Raw genomic sequence first — 25,470 nt, forward strand, 5'->3', positions numbered from 1 at the left:
TTCCCATACCTCAGTACTCATAATCACAGCTCTCAGCCACAATTTTGCACTTTCATCCATTTAAAATGTTTTGTTTTTTTTTTTCTTTTGCTGCTCCCCAGTCTCACTCTGACCATGACTTGGCATAAGGAAGATGGGGCCAGAAAAGAAAACAAGAAAGGAAGATTTTCATTAAAAGAAAAAAAAAAAAAAGAAAAAAAAGGAATCACATTAAAAGAGCTTTGGGTTCACTGCAAAGTGGGAAGAAGTCAAAGACTTAAGTGAGCTCTGAACACATCACACCACCTGCTGCCATATTCTCACCCCCAGCAGTTCAGTTATTCTGTTGCTACAATTTGTCACCCACAAGAGGTCAGCAAGACTCTGCCAGAGCCCTCTGCCCATCCTCCAGGAAAACAAAGTTTCACTTGGCACTTAGCGTTACAAAAACGTAACGAAATGAATGATTTTCATCTCAATTTCTGAAGCAGACTGCAGCCCCATTTAGTGGCGTGCTGTGGCCAGCAAGCAGTCAGCACCAGAGCCTGGCTGCCGGCGCTCACTCAGGGCTGGTGACACAGCTTCAGCAGTGCTGGAGGAGAACTAACTTGGATGTTATGGTTGCTATATGAGCAAGATAAGTTACAGAAAGCACGTTCTCCCCACCATGTCTGTGGCATGCAGCCCTTCAGGCCAGGCTATGCAAGGAAAATCCTGCTTCTCACAGTCAGGGAGCCCTGCCACCAGCCTGAGGCAGGAGCAGCCTTCATGCAGCTTTGTAGTGGGAAGGAAACGCACGCCAAGGTGCCATCCAAGTTGTGCTCCCTCGTTACTGGCTTCACAGACACCAGGCATGCTGCAGATGCTTTGCTTCCCTTCCATTTTCAATCACCAGCATCTGAAGGAAAGCTAGAGAGTGGCCAAAATCCGCAGGAATGAAACTACCACCACACAGAACGTCTGACCCACTCCAAAAATGAGGGCTTCAAAAGGAATCATTTTTTTCCCAGCGGCTCTGTAAACTCCAGCAATAGCTGCACCTATGGAGAAGAGGAAAAGCAGAAATATTACTGTGTGATGGCAATGAGAGCCGTGCTGCTGCACTACAGGAACAAAGGGAGGGATTTAAGTGGAGGGAATGCAAGGCTCTGTGGGAGAAGGCTCTGCAGATAAGTGGGTGGAGGCAGACCCATCAGAAACTTCAGCTTGGAAGCAACACATGCAGATCAAGTATTATTAAGATTGGAAAAAAACCATTAAGATCACCTAGTCCAACCTCCCCAGCCTCACCATGCTCACTGACCACGTCTCTCAGTGCTATATGTCCATAGTTCTTGAACACCTCCAGGAACACCACCTCTCTGGGCAGCTGTACCAGTGCCTCATCACTCCTCTGGAGAAGGATTCGTTCCTAATATCCAACCTGAACTTCATCTGGCACAACCTGAGACCACCACCTCTCACCCTATCACTGTCACCTGGGAGCAGAGGCTGACATCCGCTCCCCACAGCCTCCTGTCAGGGCTGCAGAGCCATGAGCTCTCTCTCCCCTCAGCTCCTCTTCTCCACGCTGACCCACCCCATTCCCACAGCGCTGTGCTCAGACCCCTTGCAGCTCCGCTCCCTTTCCTGGACAGACTCCAGGACCTCCATGTCTTTCCTGCACTGAGGAGCCCAGTGCTCAGTGCAGCACTGAGGCGTGCCCCCAGCAGTGCCATATAGAGAAACAATAGCCTCCTGCTCCTGCTGCCTGCTCTGCTGTCGTCACAAGCCAGGATGTCGCTGGGCTCCATGCCCACCTGGGCACACTGCTGGCTCAGTTCAGCAGCTTTCAGTTCACATCCCCAGATGTTTTCCTTCTGTGCACCTTTCCAGCCACCCTGCCCCAACCCCGCAGCAACGCTTGGGATGTCGGACCAACGTGCAGAATGCAACACTCGGTCCTGCTGAAGTCGGCCTCAGCCCATCCCCAGCCTATGAACCCACCGGGCCAACAGTCGGGAAAGCTCTGCTGGGGCCTCGCTTCAGCCCCCCCAGCTGCCCCGCTCCCCAGAGCTGCCCTCCCAAATACCCCCCGGCCGCCCCCTACTTGTCAGGATGCCGGCGGTGATGGGTCCCACGATGCCCATCAGCAGGAGGCTGACGGACATGAACCTGCCGTACTTGTGGTGCCGGAGGGTGAAGAGAGCGAGCAGGGCGGCGGGGACGTGGAAGGAGAGCGAGGAGACGAGGGCCCACAGGAAGACGCCGTACCACATCTCTGCGGGGAGAGCGGCGGTCAGGGCCGGGCCGGGCCCGGAGCCCTCCGAGAGAGCCCCGGGAAGGGCAGGCGGGGCTGGGGGCGGAGAGGCCGTACCTGGGAAGGTGGACAGCGGGCTGGAGTAGGTGGTGCCGTTGCCGACGCGGGGCACCAGGCGGAGGCTGAGGATCTGCTGCAGCAGACCGCCGCCGCCCGTCTCGCCGCCCTCCATCCCCTCGGCTGCCTGCCGGCCCGCCCCGCCCGCCGCTTCGACCAATGGCGAGCGCCGCTCACTGACGGGCGGTTTCCCTCGCCAACCAGCAGCGGGCTACCATGGGAACGGCCGCCGGCCGCAAAGCGCGCCGGGAGCGGTGCGGAAGCGGGTAGGCGGCAGTGAGACGCTCTAGCCGCCGCACCGCCTTCTCGTCGTCGTTTCCTCCTCGGCTCGCGGCGCGGGCGTCGGTCCTCCCCGCCAGGGGGCGCTGCGGGCCGGAGGAGGCGACGCTCTGGCGGCGGTGGCGGCCGCGCGTGCGGGAGGCGGCGGTATGTCGGGCTGCGAGGAGGAGGCGGGGGACGGCTACAGCTCGGCGGAGGACGAGGACTACGTGCCTTCGGGTGAGCGGGGCGGCGCGGGGGGATGCGGCGGGGCCGGGGCCGGCCGGAGGGCGCGGGGCTGAGCGGCTGTGCTTGCAGGTGCGGAGTACAGCGAGGAGGACGAGAGCGAGCTGCTGAGGGAGGAGGAGGAGGAGGCGGCCGGCCCGAGGCCCACCCGCAGCGGGAGCGGCTCCCGGCGGGCCGCCCGCAGGTAGGGAACCCGCCTGAGGGAGCGGCCCGTTTCCTTGCGCTTCGTGCCTTCCAGTCGGGCTTTGAGAGGCCGAGAGCCCCGGCCTGAGCCGTGCTGTGCCTGAAGCCCTCAGCGGTGGGGAGTCGGGGGAGGGAGCGCTGGGGTGAGGCGCCACGTTCAGCTGTCAGCCCTGCGCCTTACGCAGCTCTGCCTGTTTGCTTGCTGTCTGCTCGCAGGAAGAAGAGGAGAGGCCTCGTGCTCGAGGTTGGTGAGAAAGAGGAAGGAAAAGCTCAGGAAAACGAAGATGAGGAGGATGACTTAAAGCAGTCAGAAAGAGACCGGGAGGAAGAAGAAAAGAAGAAAGAGGATGCACTTTGGGCCAGCTTCCTTAGTGACGTGGGGCAGAAGCCCAAAGCAGCGGCCACACAGGCAACACGTGCTGACAAGGTAGCAGGGCTTTGCTAAGGGGATGTGGGGCTGTAGCTGGAATGTGTGGGTGGCAGAGGCAGCGCTGCTGTGGAGGGGCTACATTCATTTGTGCCCTGTCTGTTCTGTAAGCTTGGAGCCCCTCTATGGACCAGGCAGCTGACTGCCTTCCCACATGGGAGGCCTGCAGTCTGGCAGGGCTGATTCCTAGAGCTGCTCCTCAGCATCCTCTGGTGTCCCATCAACAGCTGGCAGTGTCTCTTCCTGGTCTTGGAGTCGCCTTGTTCACAATGTGTACGAGAAGTGAGGCTGGGGCTGAATTATACCTGTGGACACAACTTTTCCTTAAGGCTTCTTGGGCCTCTGTTGCTGCTCCAGTAATACGGAGTCTGTCTGCATAAGTGTGGAAACAGCCATTCCAGCTATTCCTCTCTTGCTGGAATTAGTAATTTTTTTCCAATGAATCGATCAAAAGAATTTTTTGTAACACAAGTCTTGACTCTTGAACTGGTGACATATGGCTGCAATTCTCCTTGCTTCTATCTACAACTGGAAAGCTGGAGGGTGAATATAGCTGTGTAACCTTTGCTTGCAGCTTTTAGGAGGAGCATCCTTTCATCTGAAGCCTCGTGCTTCTCCCCACCTCAGGTCTTACTGGTGAATGGTGAGTGGTTGTAAGTAGATCAGAGAGAAGGAAAGTTGGCTTCTGAGCAACACGGGTTGTTAGAATGTGGTTGTCTTTAGAAGTTCTTCTGTAGTCTGGAGCCACTTATGGGGATGCAGTTCCTCAGATCTTCTTGGAAACTTTTAGAGTTGGGGGTGCTTTTTGAAGATCTCTGTAGCATGGGGTTGGTTTTGAGCAAGAATTGAAGTTTTTGTTTTGACTGTGGAATGGGGTCTGAGATTTGTGTATGCCGTTAAAAGCCATAGTAACTACAGTGCAGTTGTTCCTGGATAAATAACCTTAACAAATAGCTTAAGAAAACTATTTCCTTCTCAAATTAAGACCGATTATTGACAAATAATTTAGTGTCTTGCCAGTTCTGTCTGCAGATCAGCTATATTTTGCTACTGATGGATTGTGTTTTTGTATATTCCTGGGCAAAAATAAATGTATTTCTGTTTAATCCACCCTGACAACTTTACTTCTTTGGCTGTGCTTGAATTGAGAAAACTGAGACTTCAGGCTTTTTCTTGCTCTCTGAACCACAGCACTGTATCCTTGCTAGTTCCTATATGTAATTACAGTTTCTCTTCTTGTTTTGGCTCTGAACTGTGACTTATAATGAGAAGTTGAGAATGAGATGGGGGGTTATGTGCTTTGACCAATCAGACTAAATTACAGCAATACCTGAAGTTTGTATTGGGTCCTTGGCCATTCAGAAGTGGAATTTGGCTTGAGTGTAGAAATGCATTGTTGTGCTTTCTCCTTCATATATTTCACAGGCTGGAGAAGAGAAGAGCGTGAACAAGCTTCAGGGGAAACCAAAAGAGTCTGAGAAGCCAAAAGATTCAGGAAAAGTCACAATCACCAAAGTGTTCGACTTTGCTGGTGAGGAAGTCAGGTGAGTTGGCAGTTCAGAGGCTTCTGCTGCAGGTTCTGTGCAGAGCACATGCTGTCCTGCTGCTGACAGGCTGATGCATGTGAAGCAGGGTGTCTGTTCTTGTTTGTTCCTTTACACTTTTAATCGTGAGCACAGAAGGACCTCAAGGAAAATGAGCCAGGATTTTTTGTTGAGGGCTGCAGAGTATCCTTATGTGCAGACCCCAGCCTTTCATCACCTTCAGAAGTTCACCTGTAAATTCACTTAGGCTTCCCCAGATTGATAAAGTATGAAGTGATGGCACTGCCAGGGCTGAGGCAAGGAGAGAAATGAAATCGCCACTGAGCGATTACAGTCACACGTTTTATTCTTTCAGCATAGTCCAAATTGTGTGCTGGTGGCGGGATATCTGCTGGCACTTTCCCAAGTGACATTTACAATCCTGTACAGAGATGTGCAGATTGTAAGAAGTGTTTCACTGGGCTAATGGTTAGTCACTTCCTACTCTAACAGCTGAGTGGAGGTGATGGGCTAAGTTAAATCACCCTGTAGGCTGTTTGGCTTGCAAAAGTCCGCTTTGGATGAGCTGCAGAAAGGGACAGGTATGTTATAAAGTTTTAAGACCAAAACTGAGGAGGGCCTGGGTGAGCCCCTTTGGAATCTGATAAGCTGTGTCTGACACCAGAGGGCAGCAGTTCCCAGCAATAACACCTGAACTGCCCAAATCTGCAGGAGGAGGCGGGGAGCTGGAGCTTGCATTGCTCTTACTTTTCGTGCCAGTGCTGCTGCCTGAAAAATGTGGGGAAAGCCATGAGTCCTGGTAGAGGCTTTCCCATTTCCCTACACAATCTGAACTGTAGGAATACCCTTTGTTCCTGATAAGATGGGAAAGAATTGTACCACTGCTGCTCTTCTGAGAGAATCTGCCATCCCCTTTTTGCAAGGGAGAGATGAAGCTTTTTTTCATGGACAGATAACAACCTGTGGTAGAATTACAGACAAAAACTTTATGCATAGTCCTCAGCATCCAGCTTGTTGTTTGTCCCCACTTCTTCTGAAGTGTGCAGTAAAACAGTTTGGTTCGAATGTATTGTCCCATTGGGTGAGAACAGGGGAAGCCTCTAGAGTTGCAGGCTCACACAAAAGCCTCGTTGGGTTGTGATGCATCATCAGATGGCACATGGCAGAACTGTGCTCTTGGTGCTCTAGAGTTGCATGAAATCAGAGTGCAGTCTTGTTTGAAGTCTGGACACATCCATCTGTGTGGTGTAGATGAGTGCTGCGTCCTAATGTGAGTATAGAAGGGAAGGCATTGATTTACAGGAAAACTTGCCATGTAGGCTTACTTCAGAGCACTTGCAGAAAGGAATTTTGTGTGCACTGGAGCTTTGAAGCTGAACTGAACTTCTGAGCTGTTTAGAGCTTGCAAAATGTCTGCCTCTCAGCTTCTGGTTTACCTGCCTCTGTCAAAAGAAGTCTCAGATAATTGTTGTTTCTATAGAGTGCCAGCATTACTCAGATGTTGCTCTAATTCTGAATTTTGTGCGGTGGTTGCAGATTACAGATGAACCACTGTAGCTTTTGGTTTTTTTTGTTTTACTTGGAGGGCTCAGGAAAGCTTTCTGTCCTTCCAGAAATGGTGTACTTATGTGAACAGAACTTGGTCAGGGCTCCTAAGATGCCGAGTTTGTGCTTCTGGCATCACCATCTTCTCTCTCATTTTTTAATAGTTGTAGTAAGGACTTTCCAAGTTAGAGAGAGGAGTGCTTTTCTGTAGCATTAGCTTTTCTAGTGTCTTTTACTCAATATTGATTATTTCTCCTGGGGATCTGCAAAGGCACAGATGTAAGTTTCTACTAAATGTTGATCAATTAGGCAAAAGCTGGACCTTGGGCTACACTGAGACTGTAAACCTGTAAGCCACTGCTAAAGTACTTATTTACAACAGCCTTTGTATCAACAGGATACAGAGCCAGCAACAGAAGGCTGCAGTGAGATCTGGAGGACTGACTGGTCTCTGTTGCTGCTGGAATTTAGCACACTGCTTTCTTTAGCTCTTTGATAGCAGAAAAATCCTTCCGTGTTTTCCATCCTTTTGATTTTTATGGCTGACAAATAGCATTCAAAGCTGAAGATTCTGCAGCGTTTGCTACACCTTGCACTTCAGAGTATCTGATGTGGGTTGCTGTGTGTAGGATATACAGAACCATCCCTGCTCCCAGCTGCTGCTGCTTGTAGTTGCAATAGGTGAGGGCCAGAGGGCTTTTTCTTTTGAATAGCAGGAGGTCGTCTTTGACCCTAATGGCTGCAAACGCTCTGAATACCAAATGCTGACTTCCTTGCCTGGGGAAGCAGCTGGCAAGTCGGTGCTTACAAAAGCCAGCACACGGTAGTTGTGTGTGTTTTTGGACTGAAAGAGCTGCAATGAGAGAGCTGTCTCTGTTGCTTTCCTTTCTAAATGACTTGAGGCTGCTTTAGAGTGTTGCTCTTCTGAAAGCTTGAGAAGAATTTAGATCAGTATTTAGGCACTGAGGGATTCAGGGCACAAATTTCAACAGTCTGCTCATTGAAGCCTTTAACAGAAGATCATTTAGCCCTGATCTTACTTTGCAGAACAATTTATTTTCCCCTCTAAGAAGATGTAAAAGATCTCTCTTGCATGATTAGAGTAGTAGAAGTCTCTTGAAAGAAATCTCCAGCTACAGGGTTGCACTAGAATAGCCCAAGACCTTCCTTTTTTAACCTGTCAGCTCCCCTATATATTACTGTTGCACTTGATGGTGCCTGTTTTAATTAATCCATGCTTTTAGCAGTTGCTAGTGCTGAACTTTAAGTTCAGAGTATTGCAAATTACTGATGACCAAACAAAGAATTAAATTCAGTGGCTTCTAATTTTACAAAATGTGTGGTTTGGTAATGCCTTGTAAAACAAAAACTGTTTAATCCTGGTTTCCAGGATTCATATTTGTAACCAGTTTCTCTTTTCATAGAATCATAGAATGGCCTGGGTTGAAAAGGACCACAATGCTCATCTCTTTTCAGCCCCCTGCTATGTGCAGGTCGCCAACCAGCAGACCAGGCTGCCCAGAGCCACATCCAGCCTGGCCTTGAATGCCTGCAGGGATGGGGCATCCACAGCCTCCTTGGGCAACCTGTTCCAGTGCCTCACCACCCTCTGGGTGAAAAACTTCCTCCTAATATCCAACCTAAACCTCCCCTGTCTCGCTTTAAAACCATTCCCCCTTGTGTTAGGTAGATAAGGAGCAGTAGGTGACTGTCAACAGATGTCTGTAACTGGGCAGTGGGAGCAATTTGCAAAGGCATTTCATCTATCCAAATGGAAATTCCAAATAATTTCTTGCTGCCAGAGGAGATTTAAGTCCCTTTGAAGCCTCTGGTTTATGAACTTTCCACGTGCTGAAGGACTTGTGGTTGCATTAATAAGGAATTGTATCTCTGGTGCCAGGTTTTATCTGTTAAAAAATGTAATTGCTGTATGATGAGGCTGGCAATTTTAAGTACTTTGGCCCTTAGCTTGCTTTATAAATTGCTGCTGTGCTCAGGATATCAAAACATTTCTGCACTCCTTTTGTGAGTCAGCTTTGTGTCTGTCCAGGACGGCAACAGAAGGCAGCTCACGTGAATGGAGCTGGCCCAGCCCCTTGGTATCAGCCAGCCACTAACTCAGAAAGAGCAAAGTCAGGCTGCTGAACGTTAGCACCAGGAGGTTTTAGTTTGAAACATCTTCTGCATGCCTTTGTTTGACTTGCAAGGGTGCAGAATTCAACTGAGAGGAGCAAGGGTGTTTGACCGAGGTGCTGACTCTGGAGTGGGAAGCCTGTGTTCAAGACACAGCTTTGCCCAGCAGTTGTTGGCCAGAAGAACCCCTCACAGAGTAGGCTTGCAGACCTCTGCTCTTTGGTTCTTTCCTCCCCACCCCTCACTGCTGATAGGTAGCCTGCTCTTTGCAACCAGCCAGCATCTCAGAGGCAGTCCCTACTGACCACTGGAGGACTTGCAGACCAGAATTTGTGTTAACCCTTCAGTCTTTTTCTCAAGCATCTTGGCTGTGCTTGCATGCTCGGAACCATTTCTTTTAGTGCTCTCAGGTGTCTGGCAGGTGTTCCTTTGCTGTAATTCCTGGCTTCTTGCCACCTCTGGGGCAGAATTGCAAGCTGCACGTGTGGCTGCTGGAAGTGAGCTGGGTCTGAATCTGTAGAAACCATTCAGGAAGTGGTTTCAAGATCTTCACTCCTTGTGAGAGTGTGAACTCTCTGCTGCTGTCTAGACACTGAGATAAGAGGGTGCAGAAATCCAAACGGTTCTTTCCTGCTTGCTCCCTGTCCTGCTGCTGGATGCTGAAGGCATTGTACTTACTGCTCTGTCCAAACTGCAGCCCACAGGGCCCTGGACCAGAAGCATTATAGCTAGAGAGCTGGGGGGTTGTTTAATGGACCTTGCATAATGGGTGAATGTTTGTCTTCAGGTACTTCCATATTTGAAAGCTGAGCAGATGGTTGAGATTTCACTGGGTCTGAATGAAGCTCTTTTTTTCAGGTTCATCTTGGTAATCTTTATCTGCTTCTTAAGTGCCCCTTTCCAGATTAATTCAGGCTGCTTCTGAAAGTATTCCTCAGTGTTTGCCTGATTAAAGCTTATCGTTTGGGGGGGTACGGTGCTCACTGGGACAGCTTTAAGGTTGAACTCACAGCCATGAGAACCATCTCATTTACAGTGGGTTTTTCCTACCCTGAGGGGCAGATGATGACCCAATTCCATGGATATTATTTGCTTTTATAAATTGCTTTTAAGTGGGTTTTAATAAGGTATTTAGTGCAGAGGTATATACAAAGGAACAGAAGGCTCTGATGTGTGTTTGAAGTACTTGAAAGCTTTAGGATGTAGAGGGAGAAAATCCTTTGCTTTCCTATAGAGCTTTCTATCTGCGTGTCTCAAAGCATTTTTACGGAGTGATGTTGTTGTCCATTTGGGAATATGAAAGCTGGGGCATGCTGGAGCTGCTGATGCCCCCTGGTTCCCTGGGGCTCCTGTGTTGAGACACAGGGGACCTGAGTTTCCCCATGCACTGCTTGTACCAAAACATCTGGGAAGAGCCAGGAAGGGCTTGGCATCCAAACTCATTCCTCAATTTGTGCTGCTGTTTAGGCTTTCAGCTTACTTTAAGGATTCGGGGAAAAAAAAAAAAAAAAAAAAAAAAAAAACAACATTGTTCAGATGGACCTTAAGGACCTGATATTGGCCCGTAACTTGGGTCAATGGATTTTGGTGGTAGAATTCACAACTTTTTGAGCAGTAGAAGTAAAAGTGAGGTGCAGTGGTGGAGGCAGGTTCTTTTCTGGAGCCTTTCAGAGGCTTGTCTTTGCTGATTGAGCCCTTTATCAGCTGATAACGCATCTCTTTGTACAAGAATGCTACTGATGGTGGGAGGTGTGCAGGCAGTGTCCATGGTTTCTTTTTCGGTGGTCCTGTGGAATCCTAGGGGTCGTCATGTCCTGGGACAGATCCAGTGGAGTGGGGAGGCTTGAGCCCAGAGCATGGCACTGAGGGACATGGCTTAGTGGGCATGGTGGTGGTGGTGGGTTGGTGGTTGGACTATAGATGCTCTCGGTGGTCTTTTCCAACCTTAATGGCTCTCTGAGATCTGGAACTTCCTCTGGGCCCTGAACATGGTCAGCTGCTCAGGAGAGTAGTGCTTTGGGCCTGATTGATTCCTTCATGGCAAGAAGTGTTGATCTGTGTACAGCAGAGCTGAAGCTTTGATTCAGTTCTCTGCAGTCATAGGGTGCTGGTTTTTTAGAGATTTCCTTATGATGTCCTTCTTTTTTTCAGTCTTAGCCTGTGTGCTTGTTGAACAGAGGAACGCTGCCTGTCGGGACAGAAACAGAGGATTGCTCTCTGTTTCTCGCCCCAGATCTGCTGTTCCCTTCCAGAGCTTCACACCCTCGATCCCTGGCCCTTTTCAGGAGAGAGGAGGTAGGAACAGCTGCAGGAGAAGTAATTAGGTTTGTGAGAACAGCCTGAGCTTTCCAAAATCCTTGTTCAGCTTCTGATTTCCTTCTCAGTAGCTGTGAGGTCCCCTCTGTCCTCAGGTGACAACTGAGATCAAATGGGAAACAAAGGGAATGGAAGCCAAGCAGTCTGGGAGGTGATCTCCCGTTTTGTTGCTTTGCTTGGAAGATGAGTAAGGTCGCTGTCTGAGCAATAGCTGGAGTGGGGAGACTGCTGAGAGTGGTGAAATTAATTTATTTCAAAGGGACAAAGAGTCCAGGGAATTTGCTCCTGCAAGACTCAGGAAAAGAACTGGCACAGAGAGCAATTTTAAAATTGTGTAATTGTCCATCTGTGTTCTTGCTCCATGGTCTCAGCATGGCTCAGCCAGATGTGTTAGGCTAATTAGCTCTGAGAGACCATGTAATGCCATTAACTCTCACTTTACCTTGTGCTGCTTTTCAGGAAGCTCAGATGATGAATAGCATGAAGTTGGCAGAGTGCTCACACTTCTTACTGGGTGTGAATCTTGGTCATTTGTTTTGTGCTCATGGGGTTTTGTGCAGTGCTCAGTGCAAGAAGGTTGCTTTTAGAATCAGGAGAAAGATTGGTAGTTGGGGTGTACATCTTCCCTTTTGTGATATAGGTAGTGGGTTGCTTGCCAGCTCGAGGCTGATGTATGTGTGATGTGTTCCATATGTGCTTATGTATTGCTTATGCATGTGAGTGAGAAGGCACCTGGGCATTACCAGAATCTGAGCTCTTCTATTTGGAAAGCTTTTTGAAAAAATTTAAATACAAAGGAAAATGAACTGAGTTAATTGGGACAGAGGTACAAACTCCTCCGTGTCTTGGTGACGTTTTGGGGATGGCTCTGGTGACAGTAGCAAGGAAGCGTTAGGAAAATTAATGATGATAAGTAATGTCAGTAGCCCCTTAAAAAGTCATTCCAAAGTCTCCCCATCTATTTGAGGATTAATAGATCTTCTGGTTTGCAGTGATGATGATAATATGTGTTTTATAGAGGTTTGTCTTTGGTCCTCTTTGGCCAAGGGGTTGTAGAGAAATGTATTTTAGCCACTTCAGTCCCCTACCACTTCCTCTATGAGGCTTGCCAAGTGTGAATACCTCACCTTTACACCTTCCCAGAGCAGTAGGAGGCTGGGGATGTTCCTGTGGGATCTGAAAGCAGAGACAAACCACCCAGAATTACATGGTGCTTCAATGTGAGTGATGTTTGGAGGAAGCAGCCTAAAAAGGCACCAGCAGCTTTTCTCCACAAAGCACCAAAGTGCTGATCTTGGCATAAGGGAGTGCAGACAGCAGCCTCCCTGCTCCTGTCCTTATGGGGTTGTTTCTTCTAGAGGTCAGAGCTTGCTTTGGATATCCATGGTTTATATTGGCTTTTTCCAATTTCAAAAACAGCTATTGATTTTTTTTGGAAGCCAGTAAGTGAAAATAGGCTACCTTTCAAAAAAATGCTTCAGCATGAGAACGTTTCTGGAGCACGTTTTGATAACCTTTCCTCTGTGTGCATCAATCCCCTGATGCTTCACAACTGGGGGAATTCTCATGGTGTGTAATGCTGATTGACACAAGGGTGGGCTGCAGGTGGGGTCGTTAAGTGTGAGCAGGTGTAAGGTGGTGTGCTGGCTCACTCACGTAGGCATTTGCCTCAGAAATCAGAGTGACAAATCCATCCAGAGCTGTAAGCGTGGCTTCTGAAGTGAATCACAGTCTGCTTGAAATGCTTTGAGAAGGGGGAAGGCCTAATGAGCAGCTCCAATCCAGGATTTTCATTAGAGGATATGCTGATGGGGTTTCTGCTTAGCTGGGGAAGTGGGAAGGCAGAGGGGTTCTGTGTGGAAAGTGCCAGAGAGCAGTTATTTGGTGTTGGGGAACGTGCTGACTTCTGGCTTTCTTCTTTGTTACTTTGCTTTTGAAAATCCCAGTGTCTGAGCAGACAGCCAGCTGAAATTTGACTTGTGCTTCTAAAAAGCTTTGATTCTTTTAAGAATGTGTGCTGGATTTATCTGTGCATTTTTTTACTGGAAATGAGTGTGATGGGAAGGAAGGCTCAAGGTAGGAAGTGTCTGAAAGCATCTCTTAAAAGGATGGCTTGACCTCCAGGTTAACTTGGGTGTATTTGGGCACTACATCTACTTCAGCGAGCTGGATGACCCCATCTTCTCCCATCTGTGGGTTCCTGTGGTGTGTGTAGTTAGTGTGGAAATCCTTAGTGGGTGAGAAGCTTAAGAAACAAATACCTTACTTCTCCAGTGTGTAATGGAGGAGACATTATTTCTGGCTCTGGAGCAATTTCCTGGCTTTTAAAAATCTGGGAACAAAAGGTGCTCATTGACCTGTTCAGATTGCACAGCTGCTCTTCTGCTGTTGGGCAGTGAGGGGCAGTGGTCCCACTGTTGGTGCCTTTGCACAGGGCCTCGGATCCAGTCCCAGTGCCTTGCTGCTTGCTATGTTTCCCCTGCTTCCGCACTGTTGTCTCATTCCTGACAGCTCCAGGCTCAGTAGGGGCTTTGATGTCTGCTGAGATGCTGGCAGAGCTGGCTTTGCAGCCCACGGGCCTGGGGTTTCCCCTAATAGAAAGCACAGCTCGCCAGATGGTTGTTTTTCTCTTGTAACACAGAGATCCTGAACCAGAAAGGTTTCTCTGTTAGCCCGAAGGGAAGGCAAAGCTGTTCTCTGCCTCACCATCTCATTAACACATTACAAACGGAGTCAAGCTTAGCCTTTTCCCCATGGGGTGCTTCTGCTTTGTGGTCTGTGTTGGCTCCTGCTGTGATCCTGTAGCCTTTGTGTCCAGTGTTTGAGGCTGTAAGTGAATTTTGAACCCTGACTCGTGGGACGTACCATATTCCTCCCTTGGGCAAGAAAGGAGACCTGCAACAGGGATGTTGTGCTGCTTTGCAGGAGTTGAGGGGTTGCAGGAATCTGCTTTGCTTTTGGTGTACTTGCAACTCGTGGTGCCAAGGTGAGAGGACTGTCACGCTGCACTCAGAGCATCCGTTCACCTGCATTGCTCAGCTTAGAGATGTGCTCTGTAATTTGCAGGTAACCCTTTTGGGAGGTGCAAATAAAATGTTGGGAGGCAGTGAGCAGAGACCTAGTGCTTGTGGATGCTTAAAAGTAGGGTGGGTGAAGCAGGGAGCTGAAGACCTGTGCCCTGGCTGTGCTCAAAGAGCCCCTTTCGCTGTGCTGGACCCTTTGCAGGTCTCAGTGGGAGCTCAGTGGCTGGAGCACTGCTTCCCTTTGGATTTGGAGAGGTAGCAAGCGGAGGCTCAAACAAAACCCAAAAGCTTGGTCAGCGTCTGCAACAGCAGCACTGCCCTTGTGTTTCCTTCACATCTGTCATCAGGTCCCTGTTACACAGGAGCTGATGGAAAATCAGTCCTTTAAGGATTTCAATAGGCACTTCAGCATTATTTCTGCTAAGGCACCATTCACCTCCACTTACTTTCAGATGAATTGGTTGGAAGCGCAGCCTGGGCTCACTGCTGCAGTAGCAATGCACACCTGCTGCCAGGAACAGCACTGGGCAGGCAGCTTGGCCATTGCCTGACTGGGGAGAGCTCCCATCAGATTTGTGTCTTGTTAAAAACCAGCCAGCAGCTTCCCTGCAGATAGGCAGCCTGCAAAATTATCAGTTGCTCCAGTCTGGTCTTGTCTTTGTTGCTGCAGGGAGCAGACTCCGTCTCCCAGGGAATAGCTTCTCCCACCTGATTTAAAAGCAAGGCTTAGAGGATGTTGTTTCTTTTTCTGATAGGAAGAAAGCCAACATTTTCCTTTAAATTAGAAAACGTGGACCTGTTCACGTTAGCTCTGTTTGCTTTCAGCAGATAATCCAGCATACAGTAAATTCTTACTTAGTGTGCAGTTGGATGTGGCCTGGAGTTCTATGGGGACCCTGCTCTCCTGGAAGATGATGGACATGTGCGTGCCTGCATCAGACAGCTGCATCTGACAGGAGAAGGCACCTCAAGCACGAGTTGCCCCCAAAACTGCATCCAAATGGATTTAAAGAGAGTGTTCTTCCTGGCTCAGAAAGGCTTAGTGTTTGTTGTTTTTTTTTACAGTACTTTGTAGATAAAGTATTGCTTGCTCTTCAAGTGATCATTCCAGAAAGCAACTTAATGAGGCTAGACACGGATGGGGAATATTGAAAAAAGGATAATTAGCCTCATTTTTCCCCCTTTCTCTGTCCGTGATTCCCCAGAGCTCATGGTGTTAAGATAATGTGGAAAGTTCTGTAATTGTGTCAGGTCTAAACTGGAACAGGCTTCCCAAGTGAGGACTGAGCGTCCTGAGTGCGAGCGGTGAAGAGCTGACGTTTTCCAGCCCTACTCATTAAGGAGGTCAGGAAGATGGCACATTTATGTTGCTGCAATTGGGGGATCTTAGCAGTCTTCTCAGCTCCCAGCTCCCACGTACCCAAACAGCAGCAGCTGCTTTCTCACCTGATGCTCACCAGGTGTTTTAGAAGAATGCAGTTGAGACACTTGGGATTAAGCTGGAGGGATTTTGGCCCTTGTGTTGTGGTCACCCAGCAGACTATCATCAAGAGGTCCTAAAGATGACTCCTGTAATTATTAGAGGTGCTCAGCCATCTAGTTCTTAGCTTGATTTGATTTTAATGACTTGGAGTAGTGTCTGCTCTAGTTACACAGCACCTTGTCCAGTAGAAGTCTCTGTGCTACCGGACTGCAGCAGAGTCCAAAAAATTAATAATTCCCTATGTTTTGGAAGTTTTATTAGCAGTTTAACAGCATAGCAGAGTAATGAAATCTTTATGGTGATGTGATGAGTGCGAGTGATTTTGTGTGTGAATTCCAGGGTCTGCCAGTGGGCAAGATGCTAGCTACTTGTTCTGCTGCTGACAATGCACTTCTTTTCATGTTTATTCCTGGATTGCAATGTGTGAATAGTTTCAAAGTAAACGTTCAGGCAAATAGTTATTTATCAAGTATTTACAAGTGACTGGTCTTGTAATTTTCCTTAGTAATGGCTGTGATTTCTTCCAGCTGCACTAATGGCTCTTGCTTCTACCCTCCAAAAGCAAGAAATGTTTTGGTTTCTACGTGGGGAGTTATTGTCTGCCATACTAATGTAGACCAGAGGATTTTCTTTTTCCCTCCCTGGCCCGAGATCTGAGGAAGAATGAAATGTGCAAAGCCTGAGTTAATACATTGTAAAGCCCCTTTAATATTCCTGCTTTTGTCATTCCTATGGAGTGGTACAGGAGTGCTGCTGGCACTAGCCCAGCCTGCCTTGGAGCTGCTGTTGTTTTGTTTTATGAGGCAATCAGGGGGTCTTGTGATGGCATCGCCTACAAAGGTCAGTTTTAATTACATTCTTGACACATTCCTCTGTCCCCAGCTGGGCAGTCCTGCTAGAACAGGTTGCCCACAGCTTTGCAGCTCCATTGCTGTGATGAACGATTTCAAAAACACACTGGGTGACTGCCAACAGGCCGGAGTGAGGGCAAAATGCAAACAAAATGTTTTATTCTGTGCCCAGCCAATGTGCTGGTACCCTGAGATGGTGGAGGAAGCAAGTATCAAAGCATGAGCCATCCCTTCTGCTCCATGTAGCAGAGTCATTTCTTTGCCACTGTTGTCACTGTGCCAGAGCCCTCCTGCATATGATGCTGAGGTGGTTCAGCAGGTACAGATGTACAAGCTTTTCCTCTCCAACCCTTGTTTGGTTTTTATTTAATTGGCTACTTTCCTGCTCTGGGAGCTGTGACACTTGTGCTGGTCCAACAGGCACTGTGCCAGGCTGCAGGTGGCAAACTCCTGGAGGTGTTTCTCATAGTCAACTTTGAGGTCTGCCTCAGCCATAGGAGGGAAATGGGTCAGCTTCGGGTTGGAGCAGCAGGCGGCATCATGATAGTAAGACCAGGAGCCCTATGCTCAGAATCCTGCTGTGCTGCAGGCTTTACAGAGCTGCTTTCCATCATGCAGACCTCAATTTAATTGCTGTTTAATTGCAGATTTCTCTTGGGTTTGTGGAAGTTGAGCATGCAGCCCTCTAAGGAGCTAGGCTGTCACCTTCTAGTGCAACATGGGATGTTGTGTGTTTTGTTATGTCGTCTGCTTTTCCCAGCCAGCACTATTCAAGGCTGAGAAGCTCAAAGATCAGATATTAGAAACAATTTATTCTCTGAAAGAGCAGTGATGCAGTGGCACAGCTGCCCAGGGAGTGGGGGAGTCACTGTCCCTGGGGGTGTCCCAGAGCCGTGGGGATGTGGGCAGTGGGTTGGTCTAGATGATCTTTTCCAAGCTTAATGATTTTGTGACCCGTAATGATTGAAGGACCCATGCCCTGGGTCTGCCTGATGTTCCTCATGGGGTCTCGAGGAGCAGCCAGGCTGTCCCATGGTGATTCTCATGTACAAATAGGCTGTGGGATTGTACTCATCTTGGCCTTGGAGGGGGTCTCTGGGGAATTCCAGCTAATTGCTGCCTGAAGACACAGTTGATTCTGTTGAAGGAAATTCACATACACAGGGTAACTTTTGGAGTGTGATCACTGCGTGATGCAACTGCTATTAGAGGGCTGTGAGTGGGAGGTGTGTTTGGGATGTCTGAAGTTGCAGTGATGCTGTAGCAAGGCTTTCTTTTCTTCCGAACTGCTTTTCCCACCCACTCATTCCCAGCCTGATCATCAAACACTTCCGAGTGCTCATGACTTGGGATTTGCCTCTATTCACATGATGACTGCCACTCATTTGAAAGGGGGAGAAATGGGGTTAACGTGTTCAGCACGGGGCTGAGCAGGAGGTGTTTAGCACAAGAATTGATTATTTCTGAACTTGCCTGTCCCACTGTACTTGCTAGAAGGACAGTTTCCCTTCCATGCCGGACACTGATTCATTGTCAGCAGTGCATGTGTGCACAGTGGTTCTGTACCAGGGGGATTTGAGGGCACTGGTGCCTCTGGGCTTAACAAGCAACTGCACTGTGCTTCCCTCGCTGCCAGGCTTCAGAGCAGCAGTCCAGCTGGCTCTGCACCTGCGTGGGTTTCTCCAGGTCCAGCAGGAATCCTGCAGCCAGCTCTACGAGGGAGGCACTGAATGCTGCTCTCGTGCTGCTGCCCCAGCTGTGAGCTCTGGTGCCCGGCTCGCTCTGCAGAAGCTGTTGGCTTGCAGGGGTAGGAGGCAAGCAGCTTACAGCCTGAGTTTTAACAGGGCACATCCTGCAACCGAGGAGGCTTTCAACTAAGGATAAGATGCTGGGCTGGCCGAACTGCAAGTCAGGCTGCCTCCTTCGGGTCTGTGCTCTCTGCAGACAGAGCCCGGGGCCCAGGAAAGGCTTACGGATTTCCTTTTGAAGGGAGCAAAGTTGTTAGCTTGGCAACCTCATTAAGAGCTGCTGAAAGCGTGAAAAGCATGTTGCTGGAGGCAGGTCATTGCAAATGAGGGGATAAAGTGGATGGGGTTTCTAGCAATTAATTATTGAGTGGTTTTCCAGAGATTCTTTCTCATGTTTGTAATTCATTCACTACAGTAGATGCCATATTGATTTATAACTTTTTTGACGTTCGATATATTATGCCCTCAGGGCCCCCAAACAAAAATTAACTGGAAAATGAGAGTGCATCTCAGCCACCCTGCCTCACTGGAGCTGTGTGCCCCACACCAGGCTCCCTGCTCAGCCTGGGCTGCAGATGTGGCCAGGCCTGTGCAGTGGGTGGCACTGCAGCTGCCCAGCAGCCAAGGCCATCAGGAGCCCAATTAGGCTGGAGTGCCCCTTGGTGACCTGAGTTCTGCTCGGTGGCTTTGAGTGGCCTGTTTGAATGAATAAGCATTCCTGTTCATTTGGAAAAAATCCCCCTCCTCCCCCAGCTCTAATTAGCTACTCCTTTCCTTTTTTCTGCTGTGAATACAGAGGGTAATTGCAGTGAAATCTCACCGAGATGCAAATTCTTTGGTGCACAGCTGATAGAGGTGGTCTTTGTGCAGTGCTGTGCCCAGCAGACCAGCTTTAGTACCTGCTTTCTGTGTTTCATTGCTGGATCTTTGTTTTTATTGTCTTCTTACCCTCTGGTTTGTCTCTTTTCTCTCTGACAGAGTGACTAAAGAAGTGGACTCAACCTCAAAAGAAGCAAAATCTTTTCTGAAGCAGCAAGAGAAGTGGCAATCATCAGCTCCAGGTTCCCTCCCAACTGTCTCTGGGTGAGTCTGTTGTTTCCCTACCTTGCACAGACTGCTGTCAAGAGAGAGATGGTGCTCTTGTTGATGTAGCAGGCTTTGCCTTGTGACATATAAGCTGATGGGTGTATGTTTTCTGCAAGATTTTGGTGGGAGCAAAACTAGGCTGGGAAGGTGTGATGCTCTGTGGGGAGGGTAGCAGGGGAGCAAGCTGTAGTCCCAGTGACTCACTGCACAGGAGAACGCTTGAATTTCTCAATCCTCGTAAATCATTCATCCTGGTAAGGAAATGTTGTTTTGATCATCCTGAGCAACGTGATGAAACTGGAGGTAATTCAGGAACATGCCTGAAACTGCCCGCAGTTCCTTTGGAAGGTGCTTCCCTCAACCATAAGAAGCCACAATGGGTTGGGCTGTGACTTATAAACTTTAGGGGAGCAATCTTATGAGACATGTTTCAGCCTCTCTGATGTTCTCTATACCATTTCAGTGTGTACTTGACACTTCTTGTTCAAGATCTAGCACGTAATTCAGAGATTATCATAATGCTGTCAGAGACACGAGGGGATCAGGTCCTCTGGGCATCTGATACGACTATTGGGTTTCAATGAGCTTGGGAGATCATTCATTTCTGGGAAACACAGGAGATGCTTCTCTTCCAACAATGATTTTTATTGTTGGTCATATGCATTTGTATTTGGAAGGCATTAGCTGGGTACAATTTGGCCACACAGAAACAGGACTTATCAAATAAATACATTCTCCTTCCCATCTGCTGCAGAGCAATTCTCCAGCATGAGTTAAGGCTGCCTTTTCCTGAGATAGGATGGGATTCAGTGGCTGCAGCTGGGTTGTCACACGTGTTTCCAGCTAAGTGCTGCATAGCTCGTGGTTAGATCAGGGTAGTGAGAGCACAGTATGCAGCATGTGTGATTTAACAGCTGCTGTTCCCTGAGATGAATGAACAAGTAAATGAGCAGAGTTGCTGTTGTTCATGCCACAAAACAGTTTGTCCCTGCAGGGTTCACCAGTTTTAACGTCAGTGTTTTGTGGGGAGTTTTGTGCCGGAAAACCTTTGGGTTGGGTTGGCATTCTTGCTTCATCTTGGCTGACCGCAGAGGTGGTTCAGATGGCAGCTAATTGTCATGCAGACTGCTGGCCCTCCTGTCTCTCCCAACCCATCTCTCACCCCCAGCAAAATCCCTACTGCTCTGAGTGCAGGCTGGCTCTGTAGCTCACTAGGAGAGTCGTTTTGAGGCTTAATTAGGTCATCATTCAGCTTGCCAGCATGTGATTTTGCAGTGACTGCTGCTTGCCCTGAATGTGAGGTGTCATGGCTTACCCAGGGCTTGTGCATCTTGCCTTCCTTCAGAGCAGCAACTGTGCCTTCCCTTTCACAGCCTGCTGCAGAGTTCCCTGCATGTGACACAGAGACACAGCTCTGCTATTTTGCTCAGTGTGGGGAACTAACCAGCACTCCTGTTATTATCCAAGCCCTGAGTTTGCTGTTCTGGAGCACGGAGCCACAAGAGCTCTGGTGACATGCTGGGGCATTACTGGGGGAAAGATGGAGCCCAGTGTGGCCTGATGGCTCTTTGCTGGTGCCCTTTGGCTACTTTGGTTAAGTTTTGGATGCGTTTCTCACTTGCACACTGAAATAGGCATCTAGTTGGGGTCAGTATTGCTAGAAGGCACTGAAATGCATGTGATTTGGGATCCTAGATGTGCCTCTGAACACCCATTGTTCAGTAACCATTGTCAGCCTCCAGGAGCTTTATTATGCTGCTATAATTAAATAACAAAAGTAAATAAGTCTGCATGCAGGGTGTATGAGCAGCTCAGAGTGGCCTTTCCATTTGGCTTTTCTTTCTTTACCTTGCAAGCAGCCTGCATTATTTCTGAATGCAGCCAGCCTACCCTGTATTTATTTAATTTCCTTTCTCTAAACAGACAGAAGTAATCCAGGAAAGCAGCAGTCACAAAAGCAAACATCCGGTCCTGCATCTCTGCACTGAAAACCCTTGCAGCTTACTGGTCCAGGGGAAGGGATGTTTGGGGCTGAAAGAGCATTTCCTGAATGCATTTAATGTCCATACCGGATGTGCTATAAAAAGCTGGAGTTGTGCTCGTAAGGGACACGGGGGTGGTTGGAGGGGAGTAAGTTAAACACTTGGCTGTAATTAAAGCCAGGAGGATAAAACAGCCCACCCCGTTCTCTCAGCAGGCTGTGCTAGGAAGGTCAGCAGCCTTTGGTTCCCAGGGCTGTGGTGGTGTCTCAGCCTCTCGATGATTCTTAATGATTCACATCGTATCCTCCCGTGGCATCCTGCTCCTGGGACATCGTGTGCACAGCTGGCAGCAGTCCATCTGCAGCTGGTATCACTTTGGTAGGGTGTCCTGAGGCTACTGCTTTGTTCCAGTGGTGTTTCTGTAGTACTGTTAGGCTGCGTAAGCCTGCTAGTGATGCTGTCGGAGGTGTCTGCTAGAAGCGATGAGGGTTGCTCTCTGGATGCCTTGTCCTTGGAGATGCCCAAAGTCTGGCTCGACAGGACTCTAAGCACCTGATGGAGCTGTGTCCTCCGCAGGGTGTCCTTGTTCATTGCAGGGGAGTTAGACCAGGTGGCCTCGAAGGGTCCCTCCCAGTGCAAACGGTTCTGTTCTGTGATACAGAGGCTCGTGTCCCTCTGTGCAGTCCTTGCTGCTTGTCAGAGTACGGTGGTATTGCTGAGTGGTGTTTCTGCAGCAGTTATGAAAATGTGCAAGATGAAAGAAAAAATGTAGCTGGTGGATTTGATTTGAGATCCCCCTCAAGGCAGCTGTTTCTACAGAGCCTGAACAGGAGCCATGGCAAAAACGGGAGGTTTCACACTTGCTTTGTTCTTGCGTTCGCTTATTAACCAAAACCATTTGTAATTAAACGTGGACGTGCTCACTCAGCCCAGCTGCTGCTTTTCTGTTTGATCCTGCCTGAAATTGCAGCAGTGGCTGCGTGACCTCCCAGGCCTTTCCTTACCTTGCAGGCTGGCAGAAATGCAGGGTGAAATCCGCCTTTGAAGTGAGCGGGGTTGGTAGGCATGGTGTGCACTGGTCCCAGGCTGAGCTTGGCCCACAAGGGTTTGGACCTCAGTGCAGGACCTGGCAGGAGGAAGAGCTGCAGGAGAGCTCAGCCTCAGAGACAAATGCCTGCTGTGAGCACAGTAACCTCCAGCCTGTTCACCATGAGCGCTTCTCTCTGCTAGTCTGCAGTAGAGCAACTCATGTAGGCTGACCACTAAATGATGTAAGTCATTGCTCTGCAGCGTGCTACTGGTGGAGTGGAGGGGCTTCAGCAGGAAGACATCTGTGCGTGGCTTCCCTCCCACCTTCAGCGTGCAGAGGAGAAATGGTGGCAGTCGAGGTGGGAGGATATGGAGGGTGAGCTCCTTACACTGTCCTTGCAGGATCTTGAGCGTGTTTGCAGCATCCTGACTTGCTAATGCCATTTGGAAGCTGAACTTCCCCCTGAACCTGGTTGCTTCCAGGGGCTGCTTTGTATCCAAAGCTTTTCTTGTAAAAGATGCTCTTTCTGCACGACCTGGCTGGAGCTAATTGGATCCCTTTGCTATTATGACTAACGTGCGTTCCTTGGGATTGTGAGTGGGTACTGATGAGACAGACACTTGGGTCTGTGAGCCTCCAATGATCCTGAGCCATGCAGCAGCCCTCGCATGCCTCCAGGGAGCAGCTTCATTTCACAGCAGCCCTTCAGGCCTTTTCTTTTTTCAGACAGCAGGAATTTACATTCCATTTCCAGCTCAGTACTGCATGTGGTTATTCAGCTAAAACGTGCACGTTTAGCGTGTATGGGCAGAATGAAGATGCAAACAAAGCTAATAATCAAGACCTTCTGCGTAGCTGAGGTGGGATTTTTTAATAGTCACATATGCAACTGAATAGCTGTGTACTTGCTAGGTATTTCAAGAGCTGCCAGCTTTCTCCTGTACTTCCCTGACTGTGCTCCAGAGAGTGCTGTTTCTCTGGATGGAGAAGTCTCAGCCACTTGCACCAGGGCCAAGGAGCTGGATATGAGTGTGCAGGGCATATTGCTGTGTGCACAGGAAGAGGAACCAGCCCTGGGCGATATTCATGTGCCCTACAGCTAGTTTTACTTATTTCCTATTCATACACTTTGGTTGTGAGAGATGAAATGTGAAGGTAGGTTCTCCACTGAGTAATTCCTCTTCAGGTCTTAAATTTTTTGTTGTTTTTATTTTTGTTTTAATTGTTCCTCGTTAGCGTCTGCCTGCTGCTTTGTGCTTACCCACCCTTTGAGTCAGTGTGGTAACAAGGCTGGGTGCCTTTTTTGAGAACATCTTGGTTTGTTTGTGAAGTGGGCTGAGGTGAATTACCCCACTGGGATTGGCAGGGAAAGGAAAATGTGTCATTTGGACAGGGATGGTTGGGTTGGTACAGAAGAGAAGGGTCTTCAGCCATCACAAGAAGATGCTGATTGCTGCTCACTTGTATGCGACGCATGCCAAACCCCTTTACCCTGTGGGATCTCATTTCAGAAGCCTTGTGCCTCATGTCCCAGCCTGGAAGCAACGTGTGCACTGCACGTCCTTCTTCTGACATAGTTTCCCAGGAGCCATCCGTTCTTGTTCTCAGGCACAATGAGTCAGTGCCTTCACCCCGGCCTCTGTTTTACAGTAGCAATGAATGAGATCTCTAGCCCCACTCGTGCTGTCCTGCAGCTCTTCTAGCATGTGTGCAGCTGCCTTTGCCTGGGGCAAGGGCATTGTGTTGGAAATGTCCAGCGGTGCAGACGGCTCTGTGCCATGCTTCAGCCCTGTCTTGATGTGGCTAAGTTGAATCCTGGGCTGGACTAACTGGGATCAGCTGTTTCTTTTTCTAGTCTTGCTGGAGGTTCAGCAGAATGGAATCTCAGCTATTTGAAGACTTATACTCTCTAAAGCATCTGTCTTATAAAATACAAACAACCCCCACCAGCCCAGGGCCTTTGATAATTCCCCAATGAAAGTTGCAGGGCAGTTTTCCCTTAGGGCACTGCAGGTTTTATGAGGCTTTTTTTCATTTGCTTTCATCTCTTAGATCACGGGCATTTCTCCTTTTCTCTCTCTGAAAATGCTTGAGGAAATTAACTTCTAATGGGAACCGAAGCCAGATGTATTTGTACTCCAGACCCCTAGCAAGGTGGCACAGAGAAGCCCCTGCATCTTCCCGTGTTAGCTGGAAGGAGAGGTGAGAGGGGAAGCTTTGTTTTAAGGTTACAGCCTGGAACTGCAAAGAGCTCCAGTTCCCAGCTGTGCCATGGCTTGGGGGTGTCTGTTGAGAAGATTGTTTCCACTCCTGCCTTATTTTGTTTTTACAGTGCCTCCCTGCATATTAACTGAGCTGCGCCGTGTCCCTTGAGCATCTCCCCCATACCAGATGCTTGTATTACATCGCCTTGCTTTCCCACACTGGCTTTTCTCATTTTTTCTCACGTCAAGAAAAAAGTTCAGCTGGATCATTCTCCATAAATACGAACTGGCGCAGCGAGGCCGGAGAGACAGCCTCAGTGATGCTCCCTGCTTTCAGTGCTGTTGCCCCAGGCTTCTCACGTACTGGTGGCTTCATTCTTGGAAAATCAGCACAGCAATATTTTCCAGTGTGCTTGTTTGCCAAATCTTTGATCTGCTTGCTAGGCTGTCAGCCTTGCACAGGACTGGGCTTAGAAATCAGGCAAGCCCAGGCTGGATATTGAGATGTGAAATCAAGCAATTAGGGTTAAATGGGAAAGTTACTGACTAAAATGCTGCCTTTCTCCTTTCTTTTCTTAAAGGAGTTGTTGGCATGAAGCTGAGCTCTTGAGGGCAGCGATAACCTCCCCCATTGGCATCACTCTGCAACTGCTCTTTTGTTTGCAGAGAAGGCCTGAAGCAAGTGTGTGCCCTGGCCCTGGGGCTGCTCTCTACCCGGTTCTCCTGTGAGGGTGCTTGGTGAGGCCGAGTTCTGCCTCACCTCTTGCTGCCCTGGTGTGGAGGTCAGGAACCCCCGGTTCTTTGCTACCCGTTTCTTCTTCCCATCCAAAACCCAGAGCCTCGAGGATCTACCCTGCAGATTGAGCAGAAAGGGCACCTTGAATGAGCTCCAGGCTGTCTTGAGCTCTCCAGAGTGCACTAATCTACTCTGCCAAGCCACGGAGTGCTTCATTTCCCCATGCTCAGGTTCAAAGCCTTCCTGATTTGTTGGGCCACTGCCCTCAACATCACACGCTTCACAGCAAGCACAGCTCTGCGGACTGCCCTGTTCCAAAGGACCCTCTGCCTGGGCAGAT

At 48.9% G+C, this 25,470-nt stretch overlaps 2 protein-coding genes across 2 annotated transcripts in view; one reads left to right on the forward strand and one right to left on the reverse strand.

The window, feature by feature from the left end:
• Positions 1 to 68: 68 nt before the first annotated feature.
• On the reverse strand, positions 69 to 2,513 carry TMEM170A (transmembrane protein 170A). Its single transcript, XM_031615350.2, has 3 exons — positions 2,336 to 2,513; positions 2,069 to 2,239; positions 69 to 1,019 (listed from the first exon to the last, which is right to left on the reverse strand). Exons 1-3 carry the CDS (start codon positions 2,448 to 2,450, stop codon positions 889 to 891), a joined length of 417 nt encoding a protein of 138 aa, XP_031471210.1. The 5' UTR covers positions 2,451 to 2,513; the 3' UTR covers positions 69 to 888.
• A 106-nt stretch (positions 2,514 to 2,619) lies between these two features.
• The window catches only part of CFDP1 (chromatin remodeling protein CFDP1), a 50,361-nt gene continuing 27,510 nt past the window's right edge, over positions 2,620 to 25,470 (forward strand). The window contains exons 1-5 of the mRNA XM_031615348.2: positions 2,620 to 2,833; positions 2,912 to 3,023; positions 3,239 to 3,449; positions 4,875 to 4,993; positions 19,071 to 19,175. Of these exons, the coding sequence (XP_031471208.2) occupies positions 2,764 to 2,833; positions 2,912 to 3,023; positions 3,239 to 3,449; positions 4,875 to 4,993; positions 19,071 to 19,175 (617 nt within the window). The 5' untranslated portion in view covers positions 2,620 to 2,763. The remainder of the gene's footprint in view (positions 2,834 to 2,911; positions 3,024 to 3,238; positions 3,450 to 4,874; positions 4,994 to 19,070; positions 19,176 to 25,470) is intronic.

The sequence above is a fragment of the Phasianus colchicus genome, chromosome 13 (genome assembly GCF_987193195.1).
Source record: "Phasianus colchicus chromosome 13, bPhaCol1.hap1.1, whole genome shotgun sequence".
In the NCBI taxonomy this organism is placed as follows: domain Eukaryota; kingdom Metazoa; phylum Chordata; class Aves; order Galliformes; family Phasianidae; genus Phasianus; species Phasianus colchicus.

Excerpts from the sequence above, each read along its gene's own strand:
- TMEM170A (XM_031615350.2), bottom strand. The coding sequence starts at position 2,450 with ATGGAGGGCGGCGAGACGGGCGGCGGCGGTCTGCTGCAGCAGATCCTC. Across the intron at positions 2,240-2,335 it reads CCCGCTGTCCACCTTCCCAG|AGATGTGGTACGGCGTCTTC; the intron begins GTACGGCCTCTC and ends CTCTCCCCGCAG. Across the intron at positions 1,020-2,068 it reads CACCGCCGGCATCCTGACAA|GTGCAGCTATTGCTGGAGTT; the intron begins GTAGGGGGCGGC and ends TCTTCTCCATAG.